General features: G+C 44.5%; 1 protein-coding gene across 4 annotated transcripts in view; it reads left to right on the forward strand.

The window, feature by feature from the left end:
• il1rapl2 (interleukin 1 receptor accessory protein-like 2) overlaps positions 1-27,041 on the forward strand; it is a 323,388-nt gene that overhangs the window by 266,821 nt on the left and 29,526 nt on the right. For all 4 annotated transcript variants that reach the window (XM_035407898.1, XM_035407900.1, XM_035407899.1 and 1 more), the window contains one exon: positions 8,642-8,716. In XM_035407898.1, coding sequence (XP_035263789.1) covers positions 8,642-8,716 — 75 coding nt within the window. The remainder of the gene's footprint in view (positions 1-8,641; positions 8,717-27,041) is intronic.

The following is a 27,041-nucleotide window of genomic DNA, read 5'->3' on the forward strand; positions in this document are numbered from 1 at the left end:
CTGCTTTAAATTGCTTTATGAGTCAGAACCACTGTGAAGAAAAGCTTCAGTTATTTGAATTCCCATTTCATTTATTATTTTCCTATCAATTCAGCACTGTTGGTGCAATCTATGAAAGATGTCTGTCTAAAGTAATCTGTTTGAATGTTGTTTGATAGAATGTAACAGAGATAGATAAAAAGAAAACATTCCTGAGGTCAAACTAAGGGGTTGAAAAGGGAGGCCTGGCCTGCAAGGGTGTTGGTCTGTGTGTCTCTGCTTCTTCTGCGAATCGAACGTGTCACAGCGCAAAAATCGCTCGGAGGCTTAGCGCTGAACGGCAAAGCTTCGCCTGCTTTGATTTTTATCCGTCCGGAGTAATGATTTTTTTTTTTTTTGATCAATAACCGTCTTTTGATCAGCACTTGACCCAGTATTTGTAACGATGCGGCAAACCGTTAGCTTATTAAATTGAACGGATAAGAAGGATTTTTTTTTGCCGCAGATCAAAAACGCCGCCGCGGAGAAAACATCGCTTTTAATGTGAGGAAACGAAATCGCCGCGAGTCGCGCCGGACGAATCGATCGGCTCACGACTCGCCGTCTGCTCCCAATGAAAGCCTAGCGCTTGAGGAACGCCCCGCGTGTACGTAAACAAACGGGGTCGCCGTGCCGATGTTTTTTTTTTTTTGATGATCAAAATAATAAATTAAGGCTCCTGCTTTTCAGTGCAGCAGGGCGCCTTGTACCCCCCCTCCCACCCGACCAAAGGGATCACAGAGCTTCTCCACCCTAGCTCCCCAGTGGTGGAACGAACTCCCTGCCCCTCTTCGAACCTCTCCCTCACTACCCATCTTCCGCCATTACATTACATTCATTTGGCAGACGCTTTTATCCAAAGCAACGTACAAAAAAAAGTGCATTTCATGGTTGTAGACAACTGCTGAACACGGGTTCAGTAAGGTACAATACTTATTTTGTACAGCTATTTCTAGCCGAGAACAATGAACACTATTCTGGCCTAACATCTGCAAAGCCAACTAGGCAGAAGAATAAGCTGCAGGCCATGGCCTGAAGACTCATCTCTTCAGACTATACCTGGACTAACTACCACCACTCTGTATATCTCACTCTAAATCCACCCCCCCCCCCCTTTTTTTCATGACGCTTGTTACATGTTCCCCCATCCCAGCACTTTTTGGTAATTTGTATTTGTCCTAATACTGTAGCTTATTCTTCTGCCTAGTTGGCTTTGCAGAGGTTTAGGTCAGAATCATGTTCACTGAACTAAACTGTGTTCTTGGCTAGAAATAGCTGTCCAAAATAAGTATTGTATCTTATTGAACCTGTGTTTAGTAGTTGTACGATGACCATGAAATGCACTTTTTGTACGTCGTTTTGGATAACAGCGTCAGCCAAATAAATGTAATGTAATTTACTGTAATGTAGTGCGATGAGCGCTTCCTCGAGCGGCGAATTCGTCGAGCAAAGACGGGGTTTTTCCGCTTCTCGTTCGCGTGGCCTTCCTGTGAGCGTCGGTAACTTTTCATGGCCGACTTCCTATTTTGAGGCGGCGACACGTTTATTTTTACGTACTGCTTATGTTCCCTCTGAGAGAATAGTCGTCTTTTGTTGTGTGATGTCCCCCCCCCCCCCCTCCCCCATGCAAGCTTCGTACTTCAACAGGCGCGGTTGATCTGCCACACAGGGCCCTCTCTGGAGAGTTTGGGTGACCCTGTTACCCCTTCAACCCAAACGGGACCTGTTTCTCTCTCGAAAAGCTCCAGCCAGTAGAACACTATGGCGCCTGTTTCACAGATGCAGATTAAGTCATTACCCAGGATAACTCCAGGCTTTAAAAAAAATCTGACTTTTTCTCAGTTTCATGTAACACACTGATAAGGGGTTTATTACCATGGCAACTTATCGAGCTTCATCAAACGTTCCCCGGAGCAGGTTGAATCTCCATCTTAATAACTTAATCCTGATTTTAATCCTGGGGACATTGTGGGCTATGTAAAGTGTTCTGTGGTTTATCAGATGTGCTTGACTCTATTGTTGATGTATTGTTTAAGCAAGATGGAACACTTTTCCCCCATATATCTATACATTTTTAGTTACAGTATGAAATATATGCCGTTTTCCCAATATGGTAGACTATCTTTTTACCGTCTGCTTTTTCTCCACAAATACAGTACTTGTTATTCAGTTCATGACAGTGCAACCACAATGCACCGGTCTATTGCAGATGGTTACATAAACTACTCATATAACTCTGTAATTCACTTACTCTGAACTCTAAATTAATAGGAGCATTAAAACATTAAATTACACTGTGTTCTTCAGTATCAGGCCACATGACAATGTCATTTTTCATTTTGCCACTTCTCGGCTCGCTATGGCCAATTATAAAAACAGTTTCTTTGTTCGGAATAATTTACGCTGCAATTGGATAGGAAACTGAGTAGGGAAACAAGCCTTAATTTGTCACGAGTGTAAATTCGTGGATATTGTAAAGTCAGCAATATGATAGACAACTTAAGGGAGCACATTCATATCCATACATTCGTGGGTGTGAATATGACTCACTTGATGAGTCATATGCAGGAAGTCTTTTTTGATCATGAAATTGAAGGTGACAGCAACTGTCACATGATGCTTTTGCTTTAGGTGAATTTATTTTATTTTATTTTTTGTGATTTGGTGTTTGACGCAAAAGCACCAGACACCTGTCTTACATTAACAAGGTCACTTTAATGAAAAACAGACTATCAGGAGAGAAAGTCTTTTCTAAGCGTTTTGTTACCTTTGTAGACAATATTCTGCGAAAAAAATGTCCCCTCACAGAAAATTTCTTTTTATGTCTGATGGTATCAAACCACTGAATTCCTGTCTTTCTGTAGTTCCGTGTATGTAAAACACAAGACAAGCAGATTGTTTAACCTGACAAAGACAGAAACAATGTCATTTTTTGTTTTTCAAAGTGAGGTAATTCCACTTTCATTGCTGCAGGAATGAGATCCAGAAGGCCGAGGAGACCTTACGAGTAGATTTGGAGAAGAGAAACCGGAGAAATATCATATTCCATACAGAGGGTCATTATCTGTAAATGACTATTTGAATGCAGTCAGGATGTGTTTTGGAGCCTGGGAGAGAATAATCTGTTCCGCTGGTACATTTGATGATGCTCTCTCAATCCATTTCAGGGCTCGGTTATGGTGAAATAATATGTACTGACAATATTGCGTCTCTGATTTCCATTTCCAAGCTCTCCTGTCAAAAGCTCCCACCTAAAGAATATTTTAGAAGACATACAGGAACAAATAAACTCTACTTCTCCATTTTCACCATCTGGGTCAGCATCATTTCCATTTTAATTCAACCAGTTCAGGAAATTATTTTTATTGCAATTAATAATGGCGGTTCTCAGTCCCTTAAGTGAAATTAATTTTACAACGCTCAGGAGCGGTACCATTATATAGTGAATACAGTGTTAGCTGCCATTTTAATTATTGGTGCATGAACCGTGAAACTGAATAGTTTGACAATACCTAATCATGAATTTACTCTCGTTGCTCTTATAATACACTTTTAATTATTTTTAACGTGCTGTATATATTGGTCCCCGTTTCTGAAAGCTTCAAAATGTGAATTATAATTTAATCAAATTGCACATTGTGTCGCAAAGTTGCATGGAATGTGCTCTATAAAGAAAGTCTGATTGATTGATTGATTTGATAACGTGCATTGTTCAGCTGTAAGTTTTAAGCACAGTTTATGGTTTTTCGAAAATGGCCAATCACCATCAAGTTACATTGCAGGCATTTGGCAGAGCGACTTACACAACTTTTTACATGGCGTTTAAATTGCGTCCATTTACACAGCTGGATGTATACTTTAAGGCAACGCAGGTTAAGCACCTTGCTCTAAGGGTAAAATGGCTCCTACCTGGGAACCAAACCTGTGACCTTTTAAGGTTACAAGACCAGCTCCTCGCCCGTTACACCACATAGCCACCGCGTTCTCCGGGGTTTGCAAATCTGTGCTTTCCTGCATCTTGTGTTTGCCGCTGCAGTGAACGGTGAGTGTCTCTGATTGGACAGGAGAGGGGAGAAGGTCCTCAGAGACATATGCGAACAGTCTGAAAAGGTAGTTTGCGGCGAACAAAAATGGACGCTGGACTGAGGGAAATGTTCCCAGATGGGTATTTCAATTGAAGATGCCGTTAAGTGTGATCAGTTTTTTCAATTATGTTAACGCTGGCCAATGTTATTATTGTTCGCTAGCTAGCTATTGTTTTTTATTATCGATGATCACAGAAGCGGCTGTGTGAGTGCAAACGCTCTCGTCGCCATGTCTGTTTGTGTTTAGTGCAAACAATTTGGAATGTTCGTAAAAAGCCGTTCGTGCGCCGGAGCTCGTACAAACCGCCGCTGGCACGCCCGTGTTTTCGCGGGGCGAAAACGAAAAGAGAGAGAAGGAAAAAAATGGTGGCCTCTCCAGAAACTGCGCGTTGCATAGGCATTGCAGCACGGGCTCACCATTACAACCGGACGGAGGCCTTCTGAGGGGAGGTTGTAATGCGAATGCAGAGACTCTCGGTGCCAGCAAATTGAATTTTGTATGAGATCAGCATTCTGAGAGGCTAGGAGGGCAGTGTGCTAATTGATTTCATGGGAAGGTAAAAAAAAATAAAATAAATGTAAAAAAATCTGTTGTAAGCCAATTCCATCTAATGGTGTTTTTATCTTGGAAAAAAAATAATTTAAATATGTCATTTAAAAAAATTTTAAGACCACGTGCAGTTTCATAGTAATGGTAATACAGTTCTAAAAAGAACTTCATGTTTGATCTATTTGATGAAAGACTGCAGTTATGATGTAATCCTCTGTTCAGGAGTATGAGTACGTTCAGTTTATTAAATGAAAGACTTAACATGTACCTTTATCCAAATCAGTATTTTGGACCAACCTATGTCATACCTCTAATACTAATATCACGAGGATTACATCAAAAGCATCAAGCATGCTCCTCCACACTAGCAACATTGGCTGTACCTCGGTGAAATTTTTTTTTTTTTTTTTTTTTTTTTTTTTTAAATTAGCCAGATTTGGAAAGATTTGGTCCAATTCGCTAACTATGTACAAGCATGCTCATACACAGCCCCAGCTGCTGGTTCAGGAGAGGGAAGACAACTCACGGCTCTCCTCCCAAATACGTGCTGTCAGCCATTTGCTTCTTTTCACACTGCAGCCCCTGCCAAACACACACAGAGCAGAGGTGGGGGAGACCTAATCATACCCGTGCTCAGTGAGCCAGCCGCGGGCGCCGTGATGGCCAGCAGGGGTCGCTCAAGCAATGAACACTGGTGTTCCCGCTGACCAAATTCCTCACATATATATCTTGGATGATGTGAATCCAATTGCTCCCCTGGAGGGACAGCCAGCCACAGTCAGCGCTGGCACGGGTCGGATTTGGTCAGAGACCGGGGTGCTCACTCACACACCACAAGCGGCACTTTTACGGAGTGAAATACCCAGCAGCCCCCATCTCACAACAGAGCAATAAAGCAATCTCGGGACTCTCAATTCCTTCGTCTGGTGCACCATCGAGTTATAAAGAACAACACGGAACATTTTGTAGCTCTTCAAACTGCGATGTTCGGTGATAAAAATGAAAAAAGGACTAACGCCGCAGAGCGACTTTTAATCGATTTCCTGTGATCGACAACGGGCGGACACGGTGAAATAAAAGCGCCTTTTGGACAAATAAGCCGAGAGATAAAAGTCCCTTCCAGAGGAAAACGGCTGAAAAACAGATCCCTGTCAGCGGACGGGGATCTGTTAGTGATTAGCCTCCAGGTGTTGCCCCCGGCTACAGTAAGCGAAAAAGGTAGCACTTCCTCACTTGAACCGTATCCCCGGCAATGACAAAAAGCAGGCCGCACGCCGTGACGACATTTTAAAACTTTAAAGAAGGGGTCGGCGAGTCACCGCTATCTCTTTGACGGAGAGGCAGAGGGCGACGCGGGGGCGTCGGCGAGCGAGCGAGCGTGCGGGGGCCAAGGTGGGGCGAGAGATAGGCGTCCAGCTGCAGGTGCGCTGATGGAACTGGGGTGGGGGGGTGGCACCGAAAAGGCCGGCGCCCCCCGCGAGAGGGTGGTCGGACCGGCGGGAGAATATTAAGTGGCCGCCGCCGCCGCCACCGCCGCGGTCTGCGGGCGCGGTGTGCTCCAGCCCCGACTCCAGCGCTGACAAGAATGATAGCTTTCATTTGCATGCTAAAGCTGCGGCTGTCCCCCCCCCCCCCCCAAGATGGATGAGGGGTCCCCGCCCCATCCTTCACTCCCGCGCGGCGCTCCTCACACAATGGAGAGGCGAAATTAAGCAGGGGGCCGAAAAGATAAGAATTTTCATAACGTACAATTTCCCCCCCCCCCCACTCTCCTTGGATTGAAGGTTATGTCCAGGGCTTCTCTGTTCTTCCTCCCGGGTTGAGTAGAATAGACTCAGCAGCGCCGCACGCACGGACCTGCACACAGGGGGAGCTCTGATGGCCGTTTGCGTGTGTGTTTGGATGCGTGTGTGTGTGTGGGTGTGTGTGCATGTGTGAGTGTGTGTGCGTGCGTGTGTGTGCGTGTGCATGTGTGAGTGTGTGTGTGTGTGTGCACGTGGGCATCTGTCTGTGTGCACGTGTGTGTGTGTGTGTGTGTATGTGTGTTTGTGCCTGTGTGGATGTGTGTGCGCGTATGTGTGTGTATGTGTATCTGTGGGTGTGTCTGTGTCCGTGTGTGTGTGAGAGATCTATACATCATGGTCTACCTTTAGATCACGGTCACCCCTAAACATACTGTTGCCCATTTAATTATGTCTTCCTCTGTCATTTGTATTCTAAATATGTTGTTGTCATATATATTGCACATTCATGGTAGTTTAAAATGTTTAGAGACCAGTGCGTATATTAAAATCGCATCCTGAGTACATTTACAATGCAAAAATGTGTGTGCGATAAGCACTGTTTATTCCTCTCCCCAGTGGAAAGTTAAATGTGCGATAATATCATAGAAATGACACACATTTTAATATCAAATGACATTGACATTGACACGATTTAGAATTTTTAAAAAATGTTAATGTTATTTTTTTCAAAATTGTAAAACGCAACCCCAGTTATGATCATTTTATATTGCCTTTTGTGATTGTACTGAATATATACTAAAGTATTTGTTCTCAGAGAATCAATGTCTCTTACAAGATGAGCCGGTTGCGTAAGGAAGATTGACAGGGGGGAGCATTATTATAATCATAACTGTTTTTTTTTTTCATTTTAGTGATGTGTTCTGCATGCATTTCGATATGATGCCCGCAGTAGGAGTATTACATGGGACCAGCCTCAGAAACCTGAAGCATGGCTTCCCCCAAGCCACTCGCGTGTCCGTTGTTTTTGTGGTGAAGTAATTCAATAAAGCACTCTCTCTCTCTCTATTGTCTATGACCTTTGACCTTACTCTGTTATATGCATTCATACCGCCTGGTTCTGCATGTGCATTTTAATGCATGCTGAGATTTAAATGCACAAGTTGCGTCCGAAGGCTCAGCTGCAAAAAGCCAAGGTACGTTCCGGAACACTCGCGTTGCTAAGCGTTTGCATTGTTGCGTAACTGCAGCGCGATGCTTTATGTAATTGAGCTGGGGGACCTTCTGTATTGTCGGGGTGGCCTGTTATGTTGGAGCCGACTCCTTCGTCCCACGGCCTACCGGCGGTGGTGTTAATAGAACACTCCTGAGAACGAAAGTGCTTCTCATTTACACCATCGACTGCGGAGCACACTGCGGTCTCTTGTCAGCAGCATGTATCACTGCCGGTGTGTGTGTGTGTGCGCGTGTGTGTGTGCGTGCGTGCGTGTGTGTGTGTGCGCGGGTGTGCGTTTGGCTTGCCAGTCCGGTTTTCGACTGGAATGTCTGGTTTTGAACACCCCGTTTTGAAATGATCCGGTCGGGACCAGACAAGGTAACGTCAGGTCCGAGGCAATTGATGGAAGAAATGTACTGGTAGTTTGTGTGGAATTATGAATTATGAATCACACCCCCCCTCGTCCCGTCCCGTCTAAAGACCACAGATCTGAGCTCCCCCACCCCCAGTCTGATAGCTCCTGTGCTTGTTCGCGATTACACTGCCAGCTGTACATGTTGTCCAGTTTTGACAAGTTCTAAAATATGAGAATCCTTAGCATGCGTGCGCGTGTTAGAAAGAGAGTACCATTTATTTTTTACTCCCATTGCCGAAGTATGAGAGGGATTGAGAGAGACTGAAAGCGATATTGAGGGAATCTATTCGACTCTTAAATAATGTGATGAGAATAAGGGGCTGATAGCCCTTCAGTACTTTTCCCACTTCATTCATCGTGTTTTATCTAGTTTGATAGCAAATGTGAACTAAATCACTGGGACAACTGTAATGCGTATAATGTCAATTTTAGAACCAGGAGAAATAGAGTTGATCGTTTTGATGATTTGACCGCATCCAAGGTCCCGTTCCAGCACTAAAATCACCGACTTGAGGCCCCAGACAAGTCAAAACTCAGCGGTGGCTTTGTTCGCGACGCGACGTCTGCTCTCACGATGGTTCCTCCTCTCTCACGCCTGGCTTCTCTTTTTCGTAGCTCTCCTCACCACCCGGCCCCCCAAGGTCCTGTTCCCCACGGAGAGGCACCCGAGTCTCATAGACATCCAACTGGGTAAGTCTCCCCCCCCGGAGGGGGGACTCGCTCGCTCGCTCGTCGCTCTGCTTGCGGTGGATGAGACGAAACTGGTGGCAGCCAAGGGAGCTTCCTCATCGCTTGTATCCGACACTGCGCCAGCCATCTCCCTCTTACCACTGACTGTGGAGTTCACAGTTCACAGCCCGCCTTTTTGCTTGGTTATGTCCAGAAGTGCACTAAGTGGGGTATATTACAGATGTGGAAGTTCCAGGGGTCAGAAAGTAAAAGTCCTGTCATGTGTTCCTTTCACCCATGAACTCAACCAGTTGATGATTTTACTAATTAGGTCTACATCCTTACTGAGGAATAATCCAGTAAATCCAGGCAATTGGGACAAAATAATAGGGAGGACTTTTACTTTCTGAACACGGATTTTCCACCTATGTTATATTAGCATACCTAAGTTCACTGCCAGTCACAAAAGGCAATTGTTATGTTATTATGGTAATGTGGTATTTGATTGCAATGCGGATTATTGACAAACCCTAACTGTGGATCTGTTTCTTGTCTACGCTTTAGACATATATTTAGAGAAACTTCCAACTTCTCACTTGAGAGTCACTTTAAGTGTCTAAGTGCCATGCCTAATTCCCACTGTGTGTGTGTGTTTTTAGAAAGGTGTCTAATGACTGGGTCAAAATAATTTCATATCTTCATATCAGCCTAATTTGCCCCAAGATTAATTTGCTATGCATAAAGCTTGGAGCTAATGAAAAGTGCAATGCACACAATAATTGTTTCTCGGGGAAACAGGGTGCTGGATTCCCTCGGTCCTCGTTTACATATTTAATTATAAGCTTGTTCTAACCTGAGGGAAGCACTCACCAACAAACACAAATCTCTCAAACTTGGAGCCATTTGCATAATTGGATGGGATTCAGACCAAGCTTTCTTAGGCTTTTTTTTTGCGTCTACAGCTAGGATAGGTTTCCCCGGTAACCCTCGAGTCAACTGTAAGGATCTGACTTGATGGTTCCATTAATGGATTCTCAAATGTTTCCTCGGAAAAAAAAACAAAAAAAAAACTGATTTTCTACACACTGGAGGAAATGGCTTTTCCGGAAGGTTCTCGACGGAGCCGGAGCCAGAGCCGAATTTTTTTTCGACGCTCGTTTCCACGAGCCGCGTGAGCCCGCGCGAGCGCTCTACGAAAACGCTCCTTAAAAAAAACCTCGCTCCTCGCTCAGGGGGCGCTTAACGGGTAACAAAACAACGCGGAGGAGAGAAAAAAAAAAAAAAAAAAGGCGTGTTTTGAGCCGTCGGCTCCCTCTGAATCACGGGGCGTTATTCCGCGCGCGTCGACGCGGCGGCTACGAGGGAGGCGGCCGAGGAGACGGAGGCTCCCCCCGAGCGCCCCCGCGGCGGCGAAGGAAACGTCGTCTCCTCGACTGCGCCACATTTAAATAACGCACTCCGGCTAACGGCTGGCTGTGAAAAAACACATCCGAGGAGACGTCTAGAGGAGGCCTCTGCCCACCCCCCCGCCCCATTCGCCGGTTCAAAGCAACCTCCGTCTGCAGTATTTGGACCGTACGCAGGCTATTTACCGAAACGTCCCGGCTTCGCTCGAGGGGGGGACGCTTGCGCTCGCGCTCTTGAGGGCCCTGTAAAGACTTCAACGTGCGGCGGGAGGCTTTTCCGAAAGTGATTTGTTTAGGAAATACCCATCATCCTCTCGTAGCATTTAAGGCTCTCCCCCAAGAAGAATGTATTTTTTTCTTTTTTCTGTACACTCCAATCACAGCTCTGTAACCCCGGGGAGGGAAAAAGAGAAAGAAAAAAAAAAAACCAAGTGCAATATCTCAGTGCGAAGACACAGAGCAGAGCTGATAACGAAAAATGTATTCACACACCTCCCCCACCCACCCCCCCTCCCCTCCCCTCCCCTCCCCAACATCTCTCATATAGCAAATATATGGATCTGCTATGTTTATTGCAGTCTTTTTTATGGAGTGCAATCGCTTTGTCTTTTGTGGCCAGTGTGGGAAAATATGTGTAGCATTTCTTTTTTTCCCCTGGAACTTTCTCAATCGTTACCTTGTTATTATATTTCTGATGGGACGACGAGCTGTGCAGCCCCGAACCAATTAAACTTAATAGAGTGAGCAGTCTGTGTAGCACAGCATAAATCTCTCTCATCCTGCGCTGCTTCCTGTGCTCTCGACAACGCGATTCGCACCTTCGGCGGGAGGCGCTGGGCCGGGGGGCACCCGCGAATTTACCCAGGCCCGCGTGCATCTCTGAGCAGCGCCGAATTTTACCTTAAGTAAGAGAAAAGCCTGACTTCACCCCCCCAACCCCCTCCCCCCACCCCCCTCCGGAAACTCTGGCGGCCCGCGTCGCGTAACTCATCCAGGAAAATCGAGAGATCACCAACCCCCCCACCCACCCCCACCCCACCCCACCCCACCCACCCACTGATGAAAACGTAATAATTGTTCCTGTTTTACATGTTGGAATCTGCTTTATTGAGCTGTCTTGGAACAAATGGTAGCCATTGATGTAAATCTCCTTTTACCAGGGAAAGTGTTGGCAGCACTGTTGCTGTGAGTGTTCCTGGAAACTTGCAGTAATCAGTGCCAGGACTCTGCCGGTGTTGTTAATTAAGTGGTTTTTTTTTTTTGCCATGTTCTCCACCTCCACCTCCAGCTCCCAGTCAGCTCCCTTCTTTAAATTGACCACAGAAACACATCTACTTGTGTTTGATTGTGTAATGCATTATTTTGGCCTTGGAAATCTATCTTTTTCTATTACTGTGCACAGGCCAAGGGCTTGTATAGTATAATTGCCTCTGAAATGACCATTTTCCAATTTAATAAACTTTGTTTAAGGAACACATTCAGGCTCACAGGTAGCTTTGGGGCCTGAGGAACTGGCACTCTAGCAATATTCCTTTTCTTTCTTTTTTTTTCGAGAATATAAAACATATAAGTTAACAAAGAAATGTATTTGGGCTGCCAAGAGTCATGATCACTGGAGAAGCAAAATGGCCTATCTTTCTTAGGGGGCAATGGGCCAAAGCAAAGTAAGGACGGCTTTAGAAGAATCATCAGTATATTATATCATATATCTTCAATTATTCTGTCAGAATGTCTTGAGAACCACATATGGATATTAAAATGTATTCATGAACGGTACTCTAACGAGAGAATGCTCAAGCACCCTTCCCGGAGAACGAGGAAGCGATCTCCTGCGGTTAAAAGGACCTTGAGTATCCGCATTAGGCATTTCGAACGATTAAGAATGCTTGGCTGTTCCCTAATTAGCCCTTTGATCAGGCCTAATGGAGTATGCTCTTTAAATGAAGCCGGGCGTCTCACTCTGCGCTGTATTACACCGCAGGCCGTAAATGTGAACAAGCATCTCATATTGATTTTTCGGCCGTGGTCTAAAGGAAGCTTCCTCGTGCTCGGCTTCGTTTGTGATGAATGGCGACGTGAAGGGAGGCTCTCGCCGTTTCTGTTGACGGAGGGGTGAAACCTTGGGCCTTGGTTAAGCGATAGCTATCCTGAATGCCTTGTTTTCTCGCTTTAGCCCCCGTCATTCATTACAAAACCTCGTTTTCAAATACTGAAAATGCAGCGAAAGTCATCCACGACTGAGGTGTCTCTACAGCATTTCACCCTCTGACCCCTTCCACCATAGAATACAGAATAAAGAGGAAACCTTTGAAGTGACAGTGTGGAACACTGGGATTCCTTTCACCAGAAAATGTTCTGCAACGGTAAACTAATAAATAATGACCTTTTCACATTTTTTTAAGAAGTTATGCTAAGTTTATCTCCGGGTAAAGCTTCACAAAAAAAATACATATATGTACGGAAGCTAGTTGTGAGAAGTGTATGGTGAGATGTTGTACGCTTTAATGCTTATCCTCGAGGGGAACCTGTGCCCCCAACCCCCCCCCCCCCCCCCCCCCCCCCCCCTCCAAAATTGATAATTAATTGTAGCGCGGATCGGCGGAGGTAAGCTCAGCGGCTGGACTATTAGGCCGCAGCTGTCAGCGTTTATCAGCCAAGGAGATGCAGCGTGCGGGGAAAGGTTTCCAAAGCTCCGCGAAAATCTGCCCCCCCCCCCCCCCCCTTTAACCTTTAGACCGGGAGGGGCTGTTATTAGCCGCGGGGTGGCGGACCGGCGGGGCGGTGGAGCGCGACTCCGCGAAAGGAGATCCGCGGGAGCGGAGGCCCCTCTGGCTCGGGACCGGCCTGCGGCAGGTCAGCGCCGCTGCTGAAGGAGGTGCTGCTCCTGCTGCAGGTCTCTCACATTAAAGCGCCGTTACGCGGGATTAGGCGGCTCTTCAGCCTCGCTGTCTGGGGCTGGAGCGTGGGGGGTGGGACGGGGGGGGGCATAAAGAGCGATGTAGGCCTCGTCCTCCTCTCCATTTCAGACACAGCACATGAGAGGAGGCATAAAGAACAATGTAGGCCTCATCCTCCTCGCCATTTCAGACGCAACGCACGAGAGGAGGCATTAAGAGCGATGTAGGCCCCGTCCTCACCAGGGGGGGGGGGGGGCTTTAAGAGCGATGTAGGCCCCGTCCTCCTCTCCATTTCAGATACAGCATGTGAGAGGGGGCTTTAAGAGCGATGTAGGCCCCGTCCCCCTCGCCATTTCAGATACAGCATGTGAGAGGGGGCTTTAAGAGCGATGTAGGCCCCGTCCTCCTCTCCATTTCAGATACAGCATGTGAGAGGGGGCTTTAAGAGCGATGTAGGCCCCGTCCCCCTCGCCATTTCAGATACAGCATGTGAGAGGGGGCTTTAAGAGCGATGTAGGCCCCGTCCCCCTCGCCATTTCAGATACAGCATGTGAGAGGGGGCTTTAAGAGCGATGTAGGCCCCGTCCTCCTCTCCATTTCAGATACAGCATGTGAGAGGGGGCTTTAAGAGCGATGTAGGCCCCGTCCCCCTCGCCATTTCAGATACAGCATGTGAGAGGGGGCTTTCAGAGCGATGTAGGCCCCGTCCTCCTCTCCATTTCAGATACAGCATGTGAGAGGGGGCATTAAGAGCGATGTAGGCCTCGTCCTCACCGGGGGGGGGGGGCTTTAAGAGCCATGTAGGCCCCTTCCTCCTCGCCGTTTCAGACGCAGAAACGCAGGAGCCTGTCGTCGCCGCTTTGGTAGTAGCGGGTGGAGGGAGGGAGAGCCGAGGCGGTGGTCGGAGAATATCGAACGGGGTTTTCTTTTTTTTTTTTTTTTTGCTCAGGTAAACAATAACGCGAAATTGCTTAATGCGAGTGTTTGGGATCGCTTTCTGGCGGGTCTGTTATTCGATCGCGGCGTCCCCTAATCCGATCGCGGGGACGTTGACGAATGGGAAGCGTTGCTTCGTATCTAAACTTGTCAGTTTGCGTCAACGTGCTCCTGTCGTCCCTCGGTGGCCGGGTGGCTTCCGGAATCTTTCTTCCGCCTTTCCTCGGGCGCGCGCTTTAAAGTGTGACACACGTACCGTCGCAGATAAATACGTCTTTTCTCTCTCGTGTGTGTGTGAAGCGCCTGGACGGACGCTCCATCAGTAGTCCCGGTATTTATGCTTTGTATAAATACAGAGAGACTGACAGGAAACAGAAGCAGAGGGATGTCCTGCTGAGTGCAAAAAAAAAGAGGCTGGTGTCATAATGACGGAGTAACAGCCAGGGAATGGAGTCTTGCACAGGCTCTCTCTCTCTCTCTCTCTCGCCCCCCTCTCACTATCATTTGTCATCAGAGGGGGACTCATGAATATGCTAATTAGCGTGTTTGCCAGCCCCCCGATTGGAGGACAGAAGGAAAGAAACAGGAACAGGAATGAGAGAGAGAGAGAGAGAGAGAGCAGCGCAGCCGGCTTCGTATTGTCGAGAGGGAATTACCTCATATCCACTTCACAATGGAGATATAATATGGGTTCCTTGTTTTTATAGACTGTGAAAGCCAGTGAATGAGAGTCTGACAAAACATTACACCACAGGATAGCACCCTTGCACCAAACAAAGCTGTGGTTAATTACCCCAGAATGCAGCAGTGACAACTACTATTTGATGTCAGTTTTTTTTTCCAGCTCACTAAAGTCACCGGTGGCATCAGCTGTGCGCGCTGACTGATGTACAACTTCACTGTATCAAGCAGGGGTCAAACCCATGCTACTTTTCTCCAGACCACGTTAAAACACACATGAAACTACCTATCCAGCAAATTTAATTTCCTGTCTCATTGCTTCTGCCTAACACTGCCAGTGGGCTTGCGTTCTACACTGGTGTATTTCGAACTGTGTAATGGGGGTATGTTTTTTGGAACAGGCGAGTTAAGCGTTTTACAGTGTTAAGTCTCTGAAGTTCACAGCACGGTGTATTTGCGTGAAATTGTGATGGGGTTTCTGGTGTGTGTGCTGTTTTAATGTGTACGGGCTATCAGGATTCCGCACAGCTTTCGAATGTCGCTTAACAAAATTATACTGAACAGTGTTCTGACCACATCTGATCATACACAAAAAACACTTTTGTTTTGTTTAACTTTTTACTACGTTTGTAAGATTTACTACAGCTTGCACACGTGTGTTACTCCATGAGTTACAACATGCAAACTGATTTCTTAAACTTTCCTTATGTAATTCAGCTGTGTGTAGATGCTTCATCTGGCTAAACACTGATGGAATTCCCACTAGGATAGATCTGGAAAGCTGTCTTTTGTTTTGGCCTGTATCTTCTGTACATTGTGCAATTTTTGAGCTATACAGCTGGTTCACTTGAAGCAAATCAAGGTGTCCTTGAAATATTGACTGCTGACATGTGTATATGTTCTGTATAGTGTACATTCCATAGTGACTCCAGGCAAACACCATTAACTCTTCAGAGATGAGGTGTTTTCATCAACCAAACAGGAAAAGTTTTAAGAAAAAAAAAACCTGCATGCAGTTATAGTAAAACTCTGCCGACACCTCATATACTTGAGGAACGACTGCCAGTGGACATTCCCAATATCTGAGTCCATTGCTAAATAAAAGTCTGACAAACTGACTGGAGACATTTTACTGTCAATAAATGATAGCGCACCTGCTTAAAACATATATAGCCACCCGGCTTCCTATTATGTCCCAGTCATAATTCTTAAGGAATAGTTCAAACTCTGCCCTTAACTTTTGAGCAGTTTCGGTTATTTTCTAGTGTACACACAAGACTACTGTTTTTCTGTCGGGCATCTCAGCTGGGCCTTTTTAATGTGAAAATCAAATGCTTGTTTTCAGATTTATGGTTATATTATATTATGTATGGTATCAGAGAAGTGAGACCATGAGACCATACATAACATTCCGAGCCTGACAGTTTTAACCAGTAACACCCTTGTTTAATGTCCAGCCCTCTGAATTCAGCACAACACAAATGCATCAACAGTTAAAACACCTGACTTATCCAATAGGTAAATTATATTTATTCGATTTAATTTGATAATTATTATCAAAGATAGCAATTATCAGTTAAAGTGCCGAATTTGAATAAAGTTAAAGTCGATCAACAAGAAAAAAAGTGAAACAGTATTTGTAATATCATATAACTCCTTAATTTAGATCATAATCATTGCCTAAAGTGCGGAGCTGTAATAAAATGCTTTTTTAATATGGGTGGGCTTTAAGAAGCTTATATCTTGCAAGAGAGTGAAGTTGTTCATGTAGTTGCTTTTCAATGTACATTAGCTTCACACTGAACATACAATAATTATTTATGACACAGAACATGTATTCTACAATGTATTATTCTTTCAGTAATGTGTAGTCCTTCTGGTATGCAACAGATTATTATTAGATGATTTCCGTACATGCTCTGTGTGCCATGAAATGCTATGAAACAATACTGAGGCTCCACTGAGACTCATTTAAAGACTAATGTCAAGCCAATTAAAGCAGCTGCTCTTCTCCACAGACTGGAGGAGACAACATCTCTGCAATTTGATTTCATTGAAGATTTTCTAAATTCGTGCCATAAATAAACATGATATAATTGTCTCCACTGTGTCTGAGATGTCCTTTTCGGTTTTTGGTTGTTTCGAACGAGAGCAATGAGGAACATCCGGAAGGACGCGTCCTTGTGTCACTCTAATTGCCTCGCCGATACTGACCTTGTCGTAATTAATGGCGGCCAATCCGTAATAAGAATGTATAGAGGGCACAATATTGGCTATCTTTGTTGACGTAAATAAGTGAGAAAACGTGATTTAGCTGAGCACCCTGCTTTCACGGGCAATGTAATACTTCATAGTGTTTATATCACTCATTTGTTTGATGGTCTTAAACCTCAAAAAGTTGTTTCCCATAGCCACTCTATTTATATTTAAAAAATGAAAACATTTTGACAATTTTTTCCCCAGGCAGGTTTCCAGACAGGCGTGACAGCACAGGATCAATGAGAGCACTGGCAGGTGACAGGTTGCGTTGATCCAGGTCTGTCAAAACGAAGACTTAAATCACTATAATTGATTTGGCATATAAATTTTAAGAATGGTGAAGAAAATGAGTTGTAAACAAAAGTCATCAAAGTGAAAATCGACTCAGAACTATGACTTGAGAATACCATTCATGTCTCTGTCAATATCAGAAGCCCTCATGAAGCACTGCTTAGAAAGAAATGCATTTTATAGCTTTTTTTTGTCTGTATCTGACAAAAATACTGAAATGATCATCTTACAATCTTGAGATAAGCCCTCAAGGTTCCTGTGATTTGGAGTATATTATAGATTTTTGTTTTTGTTGTACGATCAATATGTGCTTAAGTAGTAAAGCACATTTTTAATAGTTTTAGCAGGTGCACTAATACCACTGCAGTCAAGTGAAAGTGTAGCATTCAAAATACAGCAAAATAGCTTTAAAAAATACTCTAAAGGGAGCTGCATTTTTGAGTGGTAGACAAAAACATAGGACCTGAGTGTTTGAATGGCTATAGGTGGATAGGAATTCTCAGTAACACAGAAGACACTGGTTATGTGTGCATTGCTCTGTCACTACCTAACAAGTGGGTGTGTTTGCTTTAGAAATACAAATTCACTAGCCAAAAATGCCTGTTAGGAACAAGTAAAACCAAACTGTCCAAAAAATGTTTATGTCGACTGCACTGCCTGTCATGAGAAATCCATAACACACTTATTTTATTCATGAATGTCCCAGAATTTTCTTTTTTGTACTAAACAGCACAAGGAATAAACTTGTATATTTAATCAGCAGAGAAAGCTAAAGTGTTTTATTTACTTAATCATACTACCATACTGTTGATACTGCTTCTATTACTGAATGATGCTAATTAATTAGTCAATTAAAAGCTATTGTTCTTTCCCCTCAAAACACAGTGGTGCATTTGTTTCTTGAGCATAACTTAATGTTGTGAATGTTATGTGTTTCAGTGGGATTACATCACGCTGATGTGTGAGATAGCAACATGTGAATGTGACTACTGTTTGCAGGTTCCTACTGCACTGTGAAATGGCTTTTCAAAAACTTTTCCCTGCTGATTAACCAGACAAGTTTATTCCTTGTGCTGTTTGGTACAAAAAAAGAAAATTCTGGCACATTTGTAAATAAAAGAACAGATGGCACTTTTCTTGAAACTCAGGCACAAAATAGTTGAGGCTCAAAAAGAACTTTTTGGAAATATAATTTAATAGGGGAAAACTGTAAATAAGCCATTTGAACATATGTGTAAAATCTGTGGTTATCTCTTAAGAATTGCAGGCAATGGTGTTGTTTCATTTGTATTGCAAATGTATCAATCAATTTTCATGTTTATGATTATTTAAAGATGATTCCAGTTTTATCTGGAAATGGTTTTGCCTCTAGAGCTTAAAAAAGTATGTTCACCAGGATTTTCTTCATGGGGTGGCCAGGGGGTCCTATGCTCAGCAGGAAGGGGGGGGGGGGGGGGTAGCTAATGATAATAACCCCCCTAGTGTGATATTCCTTACTTTGTCTCCTTGGTTCTGTTGTGTGGGCCAGGTGCAAACCGAGCATCAAAGTCATGAGCATCATTATGGTCACTTTACCAACCCCCCCCCCCCCCCCCAGGTGCAGTGGAAAATCTCTTACAAATTGGAAAACACGTCACCTGTGATGAAAAGAAGGAACGGAAGCACAATGCAAATAGATCACCTCCTTTGACTCCTTCGCAGAGGCGGAATCGACTTTCTCGGGCAGCCTTCCAGAGAGCGGGGTATTAAATTTGGGGGCGGGAGCGGGGGGAGGGCATGGGCCAGCTCGCGGTTCAGAGGATAACACATTGTGTGCTCAGACGCAAACCCCCCCCCCCCCCCCCCCGTCCCCCCCCGTCAGCCCCCCCTCCAACTAAAGGCTGCCGGGAGTGGTATTACATCACAGCGGAGGTGACCCGAAATGGCCGCCTGGCCCTTGATTCTGCCACTCCAGCGACTCCCTTTGAAAAGGAGGTGAGCCGAAATGGAAGTGTCGTGCCATTAGCACGGTTTGTTTCGCGACACGGTTCATGCCTGTCACCGCGGCTGTTCTTTTAAAATGCAAATGCACCTTTTAGTCCTCTGAGCCAACCCGCGGAAGAGGTATCTGTGCTCGGGGTTCATCGGAAAGAGGGGAAGAAAAAAGCCTCGTAAGGAAATTACTTTACCTTCGCTTTTTGTTCCGCGGAATCTTGGTCAGGTTGTGACCCTGGACACTTAACAATTTCTTATTTGGTGGCCATGCAAATTACCCATGTGCCCTTGAGTAGAAAGTTTTAAAACTTTAATAGGGACAATTATCTGATTTTCAGTGATGAAATGAGATTTTTAACCGTGAAACGTCCTGTAAATTAAATTGTGATACCCACCATGTGGAGTATTCATTTCAGTGAGCTGGATGACCTGCGGTCACCCTTTCTAGATTACAGGGTTCCCCTGTACTTCTATGGTTAATTTCCGTGCGGTTTATAGTTGATCATACAGAAATAAACTGTCACACGGTTCATTTCCACAAAAAGGGATTAGAACCCATAATGAACGAGAGATTAGATGTGTTCCTTCATTGTGTGTTAAGGCCTGCCGCATTATTCTTCATACAAGAGCGCTGATCACGATCTGCCCCCAGGTAAATAGCCACTTGTCTTGAGAGCGGAGAACCTGTCACCTGGAAATTATGTTGAATTTGTCTTTTTGTTCTGTTCTGTCAGGCCAGCATGCGGCGGCGCTCGCGTGTGTCATTCTGACAGCCGCGTCGTGTATCTGGGGAAGCTTGCGAAGCTTTGCTGTTTTTTGCGTTCCTTTGTGGCGGGGGGGTGGGGGGAGGGGGTTAGGGGGATCTGATTGGCCGTTCAGAGCTGGGTGGGAGGATGGGGACATGGCCCTGATGCAGTTACTGCACTCCGGCTTGGTCACAAATGGAGCCCTCCAGCCCCATGCCCCTGCACAGAGCGCCCACTTTGCTGATGTAGACCTGAGTGGCCACTAAAAAGGGTGAATGAGTATAAAACTGTTGTTTTTGCCATCCTGGGCTGGCAGTAGTAATTGCACACAAGATTGACAATCAGGATTGTGGTTTTTACATTATGAATATTTTGAAGCATTTAGGCTACTGTACCAGCTGCGATAACCTCCTCCTCACATGCACACACGCACACACACACACACACACACGCACACGCACAAGCAAACACTCACACACCCACACACGCATACAGTCCAATCCACTATCTGCAAGGTGCACTGTCTACTGCTTTTTTTTCCATAATGCCACATACTGTGTTAAATATGGTATTAGACCCTTTCTGGGGTGGAGTATAGGTCATCTATGATGCCTCTCAATATGATTCCTATTAGGCACTGTACTGTAGATGTTTCTGTATTCGTCATTAGCCACTGGGCAAGGGATTGGCTCCTCCAGCTTTACCCGCCGTCCCGTCAGCCAATAGGCTCACAGATGGATCCAAACAGGCCTTCATGGCAATCGTGACAGCCTGGCCGGTGATCTGCCCACCATACATCAATATCCCTGTTTGGCAATCCTCACTGTGTCCACCTCCCACAGCGAGGACGAGGGGGTGGGACTTCAGGAGGCCTATTTACTGTGTTTCCCTGTGATTTTTTTTTCTTCTTCTTTGGTGTGACACGACACCAATCCTCAAATTGCACTGGTTTCTATACTCACTTCTTTGTGGTAGAGGAAAGTGGCTAGCCAAAAAAAAAAAAAAAAAGCCCAGAATGCACAAGCGATCCTGAAATTCTGCCGGGTTCTATAGTAGTACTTTTTATTAAGCCGCCTTGGTTCCTCTCCGCTGCGTTTCTTTGGAAATGTCAAACAGAGCAACGGTCGTGATGTCCACATTAGTTTGCTTCCATTTTTACATTTGAAGAGGAAAAGGTAATAAGGATCAGTACATCCAGGCATTCCCCAGGTAAACAGGTAGTGCCTAGGGTAAGCAGTGGTGGTGTGAAGTGGCAACTGACCTGCAGAAAACAGGACTACACAATGTCAATTTTGTTAAATAGTGCACTTTTATTGAATGGTGAAACGTAAGACTGTGGATATCTAAGTCTTAGGTTTTATCGATTGTGCAGCACCTCCACGATTAATGCCTTTCATCTGTGGGCTTTGATAAGCAACCCAAAAATGAATAACTGAAAGGTCGTAGTACAAGTGTTCGCCAATGATGAAAACATAGTGGGCGCGATGAATTGATTTAAAAACATATCATTAGCTGAGCTGAAACTTTTCAGGCGTATTAACGGGGAACACAAATAAGTCCTCTTTCTTCATCCTGCCTACCTGGCGAGGTGCAGTGTTTCAGATTATTGTGCAGCCCCATTTAAAAATCCCATCCAAAAAATGTCAAGCTAGATTCATCAGGTCACACTTTAAATTTAGAGCGGTCTGTAGTTTTTTTTTTTGTTGTTGTTGTTGTTTTTTTTCATTACGTGCAGTGCTTGCATTAGGCCGAAACCATGTTGTCTGAGGGATGAATCAGTCATCTGGAGGGGAGGGTATTTTTCGCAGTGAATTGGGCTGGAGGGACCTCATTGTTGGAACAGTGTCGCTTTGGCAGGTCAGTTTCAGGTGATGCACAGCGGAACACTTGGGGCATCAAATGGAAGCTTGGCAGACGAACAACGGCTCGGCCATTTAACAGTGTATGAAGCTCTGCTGTAATGATGCCTCAGTTCTAGCTTATGGTTCACCCATAGCTTTACTGACTTGGCCAAGGCTTTACTGTGTGGACCAGACTTGCTCATTGGGTATGGGTAGCTGCTACTTTATGAGAATTAACACTTGTGTTTGTATTTGTTCCAATGACCCTTTGGTACACTGTAAAATTGTCTGTGTTAAAGCAACTCTTACAGAGTACATATGGTCCCTATTGGACACATGTGCTTTTTGTTATATTAACACTGGACGTTTTACTCTGCACTTACTGTATGTTGCTTTGTATATCTGTCTGCCAAATAAAATGTAATGTAATGCAATGAAAGAAATCTGTCACGTTCCACCAGTCCTCCAGCCTTGTATCACAGCATGTCGTGTGTGCTCAGGTGCTGTCTGTTTTCTGAACCTCCTCTTGTAGTGCAAATGCAGGCTTGAACAAAGGTTGCGAAAGACACACCACGCAAAAACAATGCATTATTAGCGACAGAAGTCATTGCACCTTGCCGTTAGCTTTAGTTCTCAACATGTTTGTCTCTGTTCAATGTGAAATTCTGAATAGTCGACGTGGATGAATCCATATCCAAAGTGAATAACCTAATACCACGTCAATCTCTTCCAAAAAAGCGAAAGGCTCTTGAATGGAATTGGATTTTTATTAGGTTTAAAGCCCTGGCGAAAGCCCTTGGAGAGGCCGGTGATTCGATTGTGAGGGGATTATGTATTCTCAGTCTTTGACCTAGTTCTTAAGTCCTTGACCTGACACCTTTGGAGCCTCACCTGTGAACTCCATTCAGCCGCGGAATGGTTTCCCGGGGTCTTAATTCCAGATTGCCGGGGGGGGGACTTTTTATCGAGAAATCCTTTCTTTCGGTTTTCGCGCTAGTTAGAAGGTTAATTTATACGGAGCAGCGCGGCTCCATTCCCCTCTAAGACCCTCTCTTGCAACCGCAATTTCGAGTGCGCTTTATGACTGTCTCCCTGAGGACCTGGCTTTTTTACGTCGAGGAGTATTCGAGTGGCTAACGCTGCCGCGTGTTCGCCCCGGCTCTCCCCCCGCGTCTCTGTCACCTCTGATCGGGTGGGTTTGGCCTCAAGTGATTTTGTTTGTTTTTGCTCTCTCACAGTACCACAATACCCGTAAAAACCCAAACAGGTATTTACGCGTTTCTTTCGTGACAGATGTGCGGACAGACTGCATTCGCTCAGGCCCCTGTAGGAGATGTAGCCAGCCGGTGAGCCCTTTTAATTTCAGGATATTTATGGGTTTTTTTGCTCTCGCGTTTAGAACGTAGCGCTCAGACCGTGAGAAAAAAACGAAGATGGAAAACTTTGTGGGCGTAGCCGACAAGGCTGGCATATCGAGAGATAGACCCCTGCAGAAGATTATTTTCAGTGTTCATTATCGCCACTATCTATCATAACATGCTTTTTCTGTCCTGTACATGCGCCTTCCAGTAAAACTATGGAGGCAAGTTGCCTTGGTCCTCTGGCTTGTGTTGCCTTATATCTTCACAGAACTCATCTGGGGCTTGAGGCCTCTCTTACTTAGTTAACCTGGCTCCACCTCTTTAGAGCTGTATAGGGGGTTGGGACACGTCTCACTGTGTTTACCTGGCTCCGCCTCTTTAGAGCTGTATAGGGGGTTGTGACACGTCTCACTGTGTTCACCTGGCTCCGCCTCTTTAGAGCTGTATAGGGGGTTGTGACACGTCTCACTGTGTTTACCTGGCTCCGCCTCTTTAGAGCTGTATAGGGGGTTGGGACACGTCTCACTGTGTTTACCTGGCTCCGCCTCTTTAGAGCTGTATAGGGGGTTGGGACACGTCTCACTGTGTCTACCTGGTTCCACCTCTTTAGAGCTGTATAGGGGGTTGTGACACGTCTCACTGTGTTCACCTGGCTCCGCCTCCTCAGAGATCAATGCGTTTGCCGCACGACCTCCTGCTTTCAGCCGACTCCGCCTCCGCAGGCCTCGAGGATGGGTCACGACCCGCTGCGCTAAGCTCGCCCCCAGCCCCGCCCCTGTCCCGCGCTGAACGCTTCTGCTTCGCGGCCTTGAAGGAAGTGGCTGCTCTGTGGAGCTGAATGGGCACTGAAGTGAGCAAAATGCTTTGGGGGGGGTGAACAAGTTAAAAAAAAAAAAAAAAAAAAAAAAAGCCACTCTCTCCAGTGTCATCGGTCAGAGACCGAGTTGGGTTATCTTTCTGCGGCAAACGGGATTATAATTCTTCACACTGTCTGCCGCCACGGTTGCTTTTCTCGTTGATATTACTTCAGCTCCGAGGCTCAGCCCGGCGGGGAACTCTTTCAAGAAGTTTGAGTTGCCGGAGGCAAAAAGATTTTATTTATTTATTTATTTATTTTTTTTTTCAAGCTGTTGCCTTGTTCCACGATCAGGGGGGGTGTACTATAATTTACAGAATACCAAATACATTTCTGTATTTCTATGAGGTGGCACAAAGCACAAAAATATATGTAATTGTGCGCATTTAACAAGAAAAGAAAAATGAAAAGATTTGAAAGGTTGCTTTTCGGGGGAGAAAGTTTTGCTAGGCTTTCCAGCAGCTTTTTTTACAGCTTCACCTAGAAGGAAGGAAGCCGCGGTGTGAAATAATTTCATTATAGTCATTTTTGGCATAATGGGTGAGGAGCTGGTCTTGTAACCTAAAGATCACAGGTTCGTTTCCCAGGAAAGACACTACCGTTGTACCCTTAACCTGCATTGCTTCAGTATATATCCCGCTGAATAAATGAATGCAATGTAAATGCTATGTGAAAATTTCTGTAAGTCGCTCTGGAAAAGAGAGTCTGCTAAATGACTGTAATGTAATGTAAGTGCCCTGTCAACCTGTAACTTGATGAATGTCATACCTGTCATCTCAATCAACGTGTTTCAGATAAACCATATAAATAGCCAATTGCACATTCTGTGTCACATTTATCAGCTGTCAGTATCAATTCTACTGTTAAAGCCAACTCTAATTTAAATTACATCTATTTTCATAGATAGATAATTAATCTCACCACATAATCAACCTCAACAATACTGCAAATATGTTTATTGATTGTATTTTGCCTATAGTATGTCTATCTAGTACTCCCTGTTACTATATTGAAAGAATTTGTTAACCATATAAGTTGCTTTCATTTTAAGACTAATCAAACTATTTTAACCCGCAAGTATATTTGCCACCTAAACAAAAAAGAGGCCCATGCCGGTCCTGTACAGACAGATCAAGGAGTAACCTCCAGGTAATCTTCTGACAACACAGAGGCTAATGGAAGATTCACACCTTATAAATGTAATGCGAAAGGAAGGTAGGTCTTGGTCGGTACAGTAGATCATCTTCCACTCTTCCTAGCTTTATACAGTGCTCCCATAAGGTCACCATCTGAAGTAAAACCAGGTCAGTTGATGTGAGGCATAGACATATTCTCTTTGAAACAAGGCCTCTGCCTGTTTAGCGCTCAATATGCATCAGGTCTTTGATTTTGTCCAGTCCTTTCTTCTTTGTTGCTAGGTGAACAAAATTTCTCTTCTGTTGACCCCTTCAGATTCTGTAGAAAATATCAAATGCTCAGCCCTTATGTCTGTTCTGTCCTCTCTACTTCTTAACAGCTGGTCCCAGTGCATACATATTGCATACATATTACAGTGCCATTTTCACTCTATTGTAGTTGGCCATGCTTCTTGTCTGAATTTCATTGCGTACATTTTTAAGGTTTCAACTTCAACACCAGGGCGACAGAACTCTGAACGTTAAGAACATGGAGCTGAGGATCTGGGGTGTTCTACAGAACCTGTGTATGACGTGTATGTGTGAGAATTATAGTGCTCTTGGATCGCATCCCGGTCACGGGTATTGGGTTTGGAGGTAAGGGGCACGTTTTAAAGCCACCTCAGCTGGTGCTGCAACTTCCCGGCTGAGTTGCCCAAACTGACGGGAGCTGCAGACGTCTCACACTTCATGACGCTAGACAGTTTTATGAGTTTGTGGAAAATAGATGTTTCATTTGGTAGACAAGATTTAGCTCCCCTATCTGAAGATTCCTGGAGTCTGCTTTCGCTGTGAAGTTTTTTTTTTTTTTCTTTTTCGTTCTTTTCCCTTTTTTATGGTCGTAGTCTTTTTACTCAGACACAGACTGAAAGGATGACAAGGCAATTATCCTGTGCACAAATATTAGATTTAATTAAATCTGTTTATACTTTATTTATAAATCTCCATTATAAATCCTGATTTGGACCCCCATTAGTCTGGGAGGTTTCAGAATGCTTGTTATGAAGTCTGTGTTAATTAGATTTCTGTCAAGATGAGTTAAATGTCCTGCTTCTGCTAACACCCTCTTAACTGTGGGCTATTTTATATTAGCTTGGTAGTTACTTGAATTTATAGGTTGATCCATAGTGTATATAAATGCAAACGGCACATTTGTTCTTCATTTCCTGCTATAAGGAATTTGTAGGTGTTCGATTTCACATTGCTTAGCCTTCCATTGTTTTTATTGTTTTTCGGATTTTCTTTTATTGCATTTCAGTTCAATGAAATTAAAATTTGTCACAAGTCAATCACATCTAACAAATGCAATTATATGTCATGTTCTCCTTTTGAAGCTCAGTTCTTTAGATTTTTCATTTCTTCAGTAAATATGTTAATTATAATTCTCCAAGGGGTGCCTACCAGTTGGAAGCTATCAGTCTTCCTAATTGTGATCTTGAGCTGTCTTCATTTGAAAGCACCAATAACAAGCAGAGGGATTCGGAGAGCTTATTTTCTCATTAGTGCTCATTTCCTGTTAAGAAATTGATCTTTAGTACCCCTCAAACAAGTAGCATTAATGTCTGTGAATTGATTTAATGCTGTTTTTTTTTTGTTTTTTTTTTTCATTCTTGCCAGTTAATCAACCAATCAAGACATAGGGTTTGTACCGCGCTGAAACACAATGCTTGAAATAGAAAATAGGATGGACTGGCACTTCTGTAGTTTGAAGTTTACTGGTCATAGTGAAGCCTTAAACGTATTGAATAAGTCTGTAAATATACGAAACTCTCAATTCATCCATCTGTCTTTTTTCCCCCTCTACATCCATCGCCCTAGATCTCAAGTCTGCCTGCAGAAATGTCTTTGTGGTAGTTGTTATTTCCACATCGTGTATCCATATTTTTTAACATGCACTGCCAAAATAGCATAGTGATGCAGGTG

Source organism: Anguilla anguilla, chromosome 3 (assembly GCF_013347855.1).
Source record: "Anguilla anguilla isolate fAngAng1 chromosome 3, fAngAng1.pri, whole genome shotgun sequence".
In the NCBI taxonomy this organism is placed as follows: Eukaryota; Metazoa; Chordata; class Actinopteri; order Anguilliformes; family Anguillidae; genus Anguilla; species Anguilla anguilla.